We start from the raw sequence: 10,822 nt of genomic DNA on the forward strand, positions 1-10,822 counted from the left end.
TATTTAGTTAAAAAGAAGACAGAAAAAGATTTATCTTCTTTTATTAAAATTAATATCATATTTTCATATGATATTATGATATAAAATTAAAAACAGTCAATGATTAATTGGAGCGTAAGTCATTTTTGACTGAAAATATTTATGTTGGTATTAAAAATAAATAATTATTTTAAACATTCGTAAAATATTGAAGAAATTTCATGGGGGGAGGGGGATCCAAAAACCTTGGACCCCCTTCAGATACGGCTTTTGATAGTAGTATAGTAATATATGCTTATTAAATCATTATTATTTTAGTTGTAGTATTATTATATTAAACGTATAATTGAAATATTATTATGTCGAAACATATGTATGTATATATGTAGGTATATAGCATGTATGATGATAAAACGTTATTCACATTTTAAATTATAATTCGAAAAATTAATCACCTCGTATATTTATTGTACCCAAAATGTTATTATAAAATTATTTATACAAGAAATGCTATTGATGCAGATGCTACTGTAAATTAGAATAATATATAATGAGCTAGATAATACTTTATTATAATAATATTTATAATATAAATTATAATAGTTTAATATAATATGATGTTTTACACCTTGTCTGAGCGATGGTGATTTTCACATATTATAGATATTAAAGCTCGTCATGGTGATGTCACGTTATATTCTGTGGTTTACATCCCTAGGGGGTTGTTGGTAATTACATTTGGATCAAGAAATTAAGTTTAGGAAACGTTCCATAACTTAATGGATTTTAGCGTTTCAAGTACAAATAATTAAAAACAAGAGGGACTGAAGGGTCAGTTTCGAGTACATTAAAACTAGAGACTATTTAAACACTAAACGTGTTGACAGATTTTACTATAATGGATAAGAAAATGAAAAGTTTGGATATTGTAAACGAAACGCTAATAAATGTTTGATTGGTATTTGAAGGTAAATACAGTAAAACTTAGAATAAAAGTTTAAATTACGTCTTATTGTTCAACAGATTATCATTATTCGCTTAGTATATCTGTATGAATATTTAAAATTTGAATTTATTTCTAAAGTTGAATAATAATTAATAATAAAATAATTATTAGTATTTATACTATACATTAGGAGAGTTTTCATTCATGTCTTCTCTTGGAAAAGGAAGATAGTACTGACCTTGTCGTTCACATTTTAATTTTTTAATAGCTATATTGTTTACAATATATATGAATTAATATATTAAATTATCTCCCTTCTATCCACTTGTGATTGGTACTGATATAATTTTGGAGTAGTTTCAATGGATATTAATTAGTAAAAAAGTATGCACTTTTAATATATTTTATATATCTAATATACAGGGCAATTCAAAAGTCTTCATTCGATTACGAACTGATATAGCTCAGCAATCACTGATTGCAGATTAACCACCTATGTACCAATGGAAAGATAAGATAGTCAAGTTTATTTTTAGTTACTCGCACTGGAAGTTAGTAATTTTCCGGTATCTGAACGGCCAATTCCCTTAACAGTGGATTGGGTGTAAAGGAGACCATGATTTGATGATTCATCCCTGGCCACCACGTTCCCCAGACCTCACAGTGTGTGATTTCTTTTTGTGGGGCTACATAAAAAATACATTTTAGTTACCACCATTACCTACAGACTTGGAAGAGCTCAAAACCAGGATTAAAGATGCTGTTAATGTCGTGACACAAGATATGATCAGCAAAGTTTGGGAGGAATTTGAACATCGCACAGATGACATGTCGGGCGGCTTATAGGGGTTATATTGAAAATTTGTAAGTTGTAACTAAACTAAATAAAACTTGATTATTTTATGAATATTTTTGACTTCATTCCACCCTAATGTCTTTATTTTTAAAATAAATATACACTTGAAATCAGATGAAGACTTTTGAATCGCCATGTATATTGATGTATTACAGGCATGTTTTAAAGGTTATTTCGTAAAATGCTCATACGAGTATATGTTACGGATAATGTACACGAGTAGACTCGAGATATCCATAGACGATTAATAATAATCAACGGATGGGAACACAATAATGAGTAGGTGTTGACTACATAAAAAATAACACCATATAGATAAAATATATTCATATATAGTAAAGAATATTAATAATCAAAGGATGGGCACACAATAATGATTAATATATACATAAATAAACAGCTTATATGTATAAATAAATAAATGCTTAGCCTGGAGTATTATTATATTTATAAGGTACTATATTCCGGCGTTTATTAGTCAGGTCCCGAAGACACTTATTTAGTCTAGTTAGGTCCCAGTGTTTTTCAGGTAGATATCTTAGGCTACGGCTACATTGGAATCGTTTCCGATCCGATCCGATAATGCGACTAGTCGGAAGAAAACCAAACTATGTATAATTTCGGTAGTGGCTATATTTATCCGTTCCGACCGTTTCCGACGTACCGACTAGTCGGATACGTCGGTTTTAAAACAAATTGATTTGTTTTTCATCCGACGAATCGGACAAAATAAAGTTTTTTTTGATTAAAATTGTAATCAAAATACCAAACCTAAAATTGATTACAAACATATTTATTGTTTTTATTGTGTGTGAGTGTGCACAGGTCACGACATGTACCCACATGTGTACTTGTTGTCTTGTCGTGCCTGACATTTGTGATTTGTCAAACTTAAAACAGAAAGAATGGAAAGAGGTCAATGAAATATTGAGAGGTAAGTCAAATATTATTTTATATAATATTAACATATTTATTATATTGAAACATTTGAAACTTAATTATTTTTTTCATCATACCTGTATATAAAAGGAATACAAATTAATAATAGATATTAGATAGTACATATGAAAGTAGTATTATAGTAGTATAAAAATAGTATATATTATTATTATTATTATTATATTACATTATTATTATTATTTATATAATATTATATAATATTTTACAGTGTAAAATATATCATGGACCATGACTAAACTTATTATTTAATTACTTTTTTTTCCATAACAACAAATTTCTTGAAATGAAATTTTTCCAATTGGACTGTTAAAATATGATTTCAATGTATCTCTAAGTTGTTTTGCATCATTTGAATACCTATTAAGACTTTTTCGTGAAATATTTGTAATTTCTTGATTTTTTTTTTTTTTGAAATTCGAAACTTTCCATTGCTTCTTCTATTGCCATCGCGTTAGGGCTTCCATCTAAATCTATTATAATGTTATGCAGTAAAGTTATGGCTTTGGCAATGTTTTCTGCTTTTTCAATTTTAGTTTCGATAGGTTTGTATAATAGTCTCCACTTGGTACACATTATTCCAAACGCACATTCGATACAACGTCTACAACGTGAAAGTCTATAATTAAATATCATTTCTTCATGTGTCAATTGTCGCTTTAAATATGGCTTCAAAATATATTCTTTTAAAGGGTAGGCGTCATCAGCAAGCATTACATATGGCATATCAATTTCGGTATCTTTGATTTTTGTAGGACGAGGTAATGAATTTTTGTACTTATCCAGTATGTCATATAAATCTGAGGCTAAAAACGTACCACTATCACTCTGCTTACCGTAGGCTCCTACATCTACAAATATGAATTTGTAATTCGCATCTGCAACTCCTTGTAATACAATTGAATAATAACCTTTGTAATTGAAAAACATACTGCCAGACTTTTCTGGACACTTTACCCGTAGATGTTTTCCATCCAAACAACCAACAACATGCGGAAAATTCCATAGTACTTCAAATGTTGATGATATTTTTAAATAGTTTTCTTTATTGGGAATCGGCATATGTTTGGTAAAAAGTTGATTCCATATTGCAACACAAACATCTTCAACGATTTTACCAATGGTGTAATGATGTCGCTTAAATAAAAATTCTAAAGCTCGAAATGACATACCAGTTGACAAATATCTGAAATAAGTATTATAATTATATAATAATAATAATAATACATATTACATATAATATTATTATAATACATATTTTATACTAAATAATCGTACCTAGTTTGAGGGTCAGAAGACAGAAGTCAAAAGTCCCAGTAGTTTTCCAAATGTCATGTACATGCTTAAATTTTCAAAATACTTATACTTTTTTTGAGCTATTTATAGATAATTTAAATTTTAGATTTTCTTTATTAAGTTGTACTTAGTTCGGTTAAAAAAAAAAAAAAAATTGTAAGTCACAATTTCTATTTATATACTTTTATGACACCCACTTGCCCACCTTTTTTATTATTACAATAATATTGATTGATAATTTTCGAGATTTTCACAAATGTCAAAATTCGAACTTTAAATGCTTATAAAAAAAATCGTGCCTATGTATTTTTAAAATTTTTCATTTGATTTTGTAACAATATATAAGAAACCTTGTATTAAATTTTCAGATTTTTTGGCCCACCAAATAAAATTTAATTGACAATTATAAAAAAAAAAACTAAAAAAATTGAAAACTGAAAATGTCTGTAAACAGCTCAAAACAAATCAAAATATTTTCAAAATTATTATGGTGTATAGGAAATAAGAATATAAACATTTAATGAAATTTTTATGCATCTAAAATTATTCATTTTTAAATTACAACCAAATAAGAAAAACGCTAAATGAGAAATCGAGTAAATATCTAATGTTCTAAAATTATGAATTTAAAACGCTCATAAAAATTTATTTTTACTTGCTTATAAATATTTAATTTTTGATAAAAGTAGAAAAACTTATGTTAAATCTTGTTTTACATTTTAAAATCTTTGATTTAAAAAGAAAAATTTTTATGAATTTCTAACTAAATAATTTGAAAATTTTCGTCATTCTTACGTATTTTGTCAACATTTTAACTTTCAAGGCTTAGAAAAAAAATTGTGACTACAGATTTTTAATATTTTTCATTTACCTTTAAAACAATATATTAGGCCTTCTAATAAATTTTCAAGAATTTTTAACCAATAAATAATATTTTATTGATATTTATAGAAAAATAACTAAAAAGATTGGAAATTGAAAATGTCTGTAAACAGCTCAAAATAAGTCAAAATATTTTGAAAACGGTATGGTGTATAGAATTTGCTCATATAAACATTCAGTCAAAATATTATTATTATTAAATAATAAAATTATTAATATCGTAAAAAAATTGTATTTTGCGCAGATAACGAGGCAAAAGAGAAATGGGAAAACACTAGAGACATTTTTAGAAGAGAATTCAATAAGTCGATAAAATCATCGGGTCAAGGTACGGATGAGGCTTATAAGAGTAAGTGGCCGTATTATGAACGAATGTTGTTTATAAAAGATGTGATGATGCCAAGAAAGACCTCATAAAATATTCAAAAAAATATAAAGTTGATAGAAAACCATGATGATAGTGAAAATTCCGATGACCAAATTGAATCACTACCAGAAACACTTGAAAATTTAGATATTCCAAAACCAATCACTCCTATTTCAAATAAACGTAAAACATTTCAAGAAGAAGCTTTGGAGGTAGAAAAAAAAACTTTTTGAAGCTCGTTTAGAAACACGTATTCAGAAAAATTTAAATAAAAATAACGAAACTGATGGTGACTATCATTTTTTGATGAGTATTTTGCCCATGTTTAAAAAGTTGACAAAATAGATGCTAAAATGGAAATTTACGGTACATTAAAAAAATATATTAATACAAGTTCACAATCTCAAATCAATTCAAATAATTATTGCTCTACTTCTTCGTCATCGTATTATCAATCGCCTTCACCAGCTTCTTTAGAGTGGATGGCATCAGACTCAAGAACAAGCAGCATCAATTATACTGATATGGACACAATGCAAAAACAATAATTTCAAAATAATTAATTTTTAGTTTTTAAGTTATTTTTTTTTTTAATTTTGATTTTGAATTATTTTAGAATAATTAATTTTTTTTTAAAGAACAGATGTTATTATTATTATTTTTTTTTTTTTTTGGTTTTGAGTTATTTCAAAAGGAGTAAAAATTTGTTTTTTAAAAATTAACAGATGTTATTTTTTTATTTAAATAATAAATTTAAGAGTTTTAATGTTGAAATTTGTACTTACCTTATTGTTATTGCAAGTTTTTCATCTGGTTGAATACACTCACGAAAATTACTATATTTTTTTATATCATTTGAAATATTATCCAATATGTAATCATACGTATGTATGTTCATTCGAAAATATTCTTTAAATTTTTCCGGGTATTCTCGAAGTTTAATACATGTTTGAAAATATTCTCCATTTTTATAATCTGTCAATAAATCGTGCACCCAGCAAGACCTTGGACTATTTAAGTACAAATTATAACTACTATCCAATAAATCATTCCATTCGTCTTCTGAGCCTGAACTGCTGGAACTTGAAAACATATTGTCTAAAAATTTTAAGTTGAAACAGCACCAAAACACGTGTTAACTGTAAGAGAAGGTAAGCGCAAATAAAATAAAAGTTGCAGCAGATGACCTGATGAAAATATAATATTTGATTTTAGTCGGTACAAAATCGGATATGATGTAGCCACAAATATCGGATGGGTAGGTTGTTGGTCGGATCGGATCGGATCGGAAACGATTCCAATGTAGCCGTAGCCTTAGGGTTTTTACACTCGGACCGAACTCGTATGTTATTGTTTTTATAATCAAACCCAATTAGTTGTTTATCTTTATCATAAATATTATCTGGGACTCAACACTTTAAACCCAAAGATTTTATGAACTTTGTATATACCCAATGATTTATTAGAATTCTTTATTAGAAACTGTTAAAAAAAAAGTACTTAACGAATATAAAATACCCCAGACTAAACATTTATTTATTTATTTTAATATTAATTTATGAATACTAATTATTTAATATTTTTTAATTTTAATCATTTAATTAATTTTTGTAGACTACATCCTGGTTTGTCAACAAAGTCAAAATTCCTTATAATGACATTATAAATAAATTATAGACCACATCCGGAGTTTGACATGGGTAGACGGATAACAGTACTAGAATTTGATAAGTGTTTACACGCGATCGGAGTATATAAGGAAATCCCAAAACATCAAATTCAGATATATTTTATTCCAATCATTTTATGCATCTTCACGCCAATTTGCTCAATAAATTAATCTATGTTCATAGATTAATTACCAAGTCCATACTTGGAATATTTTTAATAAATAAATAATTGTTTGGATTTAAAATAATTTCATAGTTAAAAGTTTTTATTCAAGTTGTGGGTATTTATTCATAATTAAATAATTTAATCATTGACCAGGAAGACGCTTGACTGACAAAACGCAACAAAAGTACAATTATATTTCGAAGTGATGTGAGTTTTGTCATAGCTGCTCAAAATAAATTGAACCGATATTACAAATTGAATGTTGTATTGCGCTTTTAAATTTGATAAAATCTATCTGGTGGTGATATATCAAACAGAGCCGGAACAAGAGGCGATTGAGATATTTGCTTCAAGTGCCAATGCAATAGAGGCGCTAAAACTTGACAAATTGTTAAGTCTAATTGGACAATTAAGTTATGTTTAAATTATTAATAAAAATACCCTTTATGGGTAATAAGTTAAAAATAATAATTACAAATTAAATTGTGGCAATAGTCTTAAAAATAAGACTTCTTTTTTTTTATGAGTGTGCCGATTATATGTCTAGTATATTTATCAAGTTTTTTTTTGCAAAGGGATTCCTATTAGGACACTTGTCCACTTATAACTCAAAACAATAGAGAAGCGACACTTGATCAGCTGATCGGATTACTGTATCCCTATTATCTCATAGACCTATTAACTAATAGTTAATTAGTTAATAGACTTATGTATATTATCTTTCTGCCCTTACTTTTCCACCACTGCTTGTTTCATTTTTAAATGTCATACTTTTATTTGGTAGAACTCGAAAGAGATGTCCAGTCTTGTCGACATTGAATATGTCTTGCTCTTTATATTAATTGATTATGTTTAGTAATTTTTTCTTTCAGTCATCAATAGCTATTCTATCAATATAATACATTCAACTATACGTTAACAGTGTAGTAGATATCCTATAGTATATTTCATCTATAATAACTTTATTAATAGTAAATACTACGTAATATACTTACGCCACTGTTAATGTAGAAAAAATATGTTATACGTTCTAAATGGAAATCATCATTATATACTGCGGTGGTGATAGTTGATACAATTAGATGAACTGAAATGCTTTAGGTTGGACATATTTACCGATGTGATCATTACAGTGTAAAGAACCTATTATTTCGTTTCTTGTATATTTTTAAACTATAGACAATAGTAGTATATTCGTGTGTAGTAAATATGTTACGGTTAAAGTCCGAAACATGGCTAAAGTGCACACTATTTGAATGATGTGCACATACGAGTCCATAAAAGTTGGATAATGTAAACACTTAACATATAAAATCATAATTTAGTATATTAACCATTGATTAATGGATGAAGTAACTTGGTAGAAAAAATGTACAAAACCTGGTATTACAAAATTATATTTTTAACGGCACTAAATGTAAGATTTGAAATTACTTAAGTGTTGATTAACTGACTGAAATTACTAAATTGTAGTTGTACAAAGATAATATGGAATCTATCACTACCATACATATACATATACAAATACATATACAAACAGTATACTTAACGATCGTAGAATTATTTAAATGTGATTTATATTAATATAATTTTATTATAAAACTGTTACACTATTAATTTCAAATTTGACTTCCTTATACTTTCTTCTAAGTATAAGGTATATTTTAGTAAACATTTTCTCTTACTTTTCATCAATTATGTATTAAATTACAGATGCGAGGGCTATAAAAATTCAAAATAATTTTGGTTTATATTAATTTAAAAATTCAATGGTTGAAAAAAGAAAATATAATTAAAATTTAAACAAAAAAAAAAAACAAAAATATAGTAGATTACAACATATACTATAGATCAGGGATGGCCAAACTGCGGCACGCATGCCATTTGTGGCACATTTGTTGTTAATGAATGGCACACTAGAGTCAGATAAAATAATATATAATTTTTAAAAATAAATATTGTTAAATTAGATTATATTATCGCAGTGGAATTTTCCGATTATTATTCCGATATGAGAATTGTTATGCCATTAACGAGTCTGGTGAACTATTATTATTTTGTGAAGTAAGATGGCTTGCAAAAGGAAAAGCATTAGAAAGATTTTGGAGTCTAAAAGACAAAGTTATTGAATTTTTAGAAAAAAATAATGAATTGTCTGATGAATGTGAACTACTGAGAGATAAAAATTGGTTAATTAACCTTGCATTTTTAACTGATATTCTCGGACATTTAAATATTCTTAATAAACAACTCCAAGGTGAAGGAAATTTATTTCCAGCCCATGTAGGTTCTATAAATTCTTTCATGTCTCGACTTCGACTTTTCAAAAGTAATTTAGGAATGGGAAATTTAGATCACTTTGTACGGTTAAAATCTATTTATCTACCAACAGATATTCCATTAACGATTTTTAAAAATCATATTTCATCACTATATGATAATTTTCAAGAAAGATTCAGTAAATTTAAAAAGAAGAAGATTTAAATAATTTATTTATTAATCCATTTATCATAGCGACACACGATCTCCAAAAATATAATCCCAATATGCAATTGGAAATGATTGAACTTCAAAGTTCAACAGTTTTAAAATGGAAATATAAAGAGTCATCTGAGATTATAGAATTTTGGAAATGCCTACCCGAAGAAGATTTTCCAGAATTATACAATGTAGCGGTGAAATTAGTTTGCAGATTTGGCTCTACATATATATGTGAAAAAAATTTTCATGGATGACTTTCATTAAAAATAAGTATAGAACCAAACTAACAAATTCTCATTTGAAAAATTTAATGCTTCTATCTTCAACTAAACTTAAACCAAATTATGAAGAGATAATATCCATAAAGCAAATTCAACATTCTATCATTAAAAAAAACATTGCAATTAAACTGTAATAAAAATAGTACCTATGAAAAAAATCTAAAATTTATATTTATGTAAACATTGTAAACTGTAAATAAATAAGTATTTTTTAAGGCACATTCTCAATTTTGTAAACATTATTTGGCACAATATAAAAAAAGGTTGGCCACCCCTGGTCTATACTAATAATAAAGTATGAAGTGTAAAAATTGGCTGTAAAGAATTACATATAACATATTCAATAAATACTGGAATCTGGGATTTCATGTTCATAGAGTAGATTTTATTAGATTATCAGCATAGGTGCAACTAGGGAGTAGGGTGGATCAGCCTTCCCCCGGACCAAGATTTAGTCCCCCCATAAATATTCCATTCGTACATGGCATATCGCATACAGCATAACTCACAATAGTGTCACGTACAAAAAAGATACATTACAGTAAATCCAATTTGGCTCAGAATCTAAAATATATTAGCATGGTATAGTAGGAGTAATCTACAGGTTATTTTAAGTTTTGGTAGGAGGGTCGTAGCTCCCCCCTCAACTAAAACGGATGAATACCTACTGTTTACCATGATTTTACAAGAATTTTGTTGATGATAATACTAATAACTAGTCATATTATCCAGATCTCGACGAAACTTTATCTGATTATGATGACTATGTTGTTTATTTTATACTGATATTTTTTTTTATTATACTTAGATGTATTTTATTTGATTAAAGTCTAAAATTTACAAATATATAATTTTTTATTTTGATATATTATAATATTTGCTATAATTTTTTATTTATTATTATTATAAAGTAAGTTCTGTTAAAAAATGAATCGTTCTTT

General features: G+C 27.0%; 1 protein-coding gene across 1 annotated transcript; it reads right to left on the reverse strand.

Annotated features, from left to right (window-relative positions):
- Positions 1-3,101: 3,101 nt before the first annotated feature.
- Positions 3,102-6,376, reverse strand: LOC112693981 (protein ALP1-like). The gene is made up of 2 exons (XM_025569276.1): positions 6,069-6,376; positions 3,102-3,924 (listed from the first exon to the last, which is right to left on the reverse strand). Exons 1-2 carry the CDS (start codon positions 6,374-6,376, stop codon positions 3,102-3,104), a joined length of 1,131 nt encoding a protein of 376 aa, XP_025425061.1.
- Between the last annotated feature and the right edge of the window lie 4,446 nt (positions 6,377-10,822).

Source organism: Sipha flava, unplaced genomic scaffold (assembly GCF_003268045.1).
Source record: "Sipha flava isolate LNK unplaced genomic scaffold, YSA_version1 121_pilon_pilon, whole genome shotgun sequence".
Classification (NCBI taxonomy): Eukaryota; Metazoa; Arthropoda; class Insecta; order Hemiptera; family Aphididae; genus Sipha; species Sipha flava.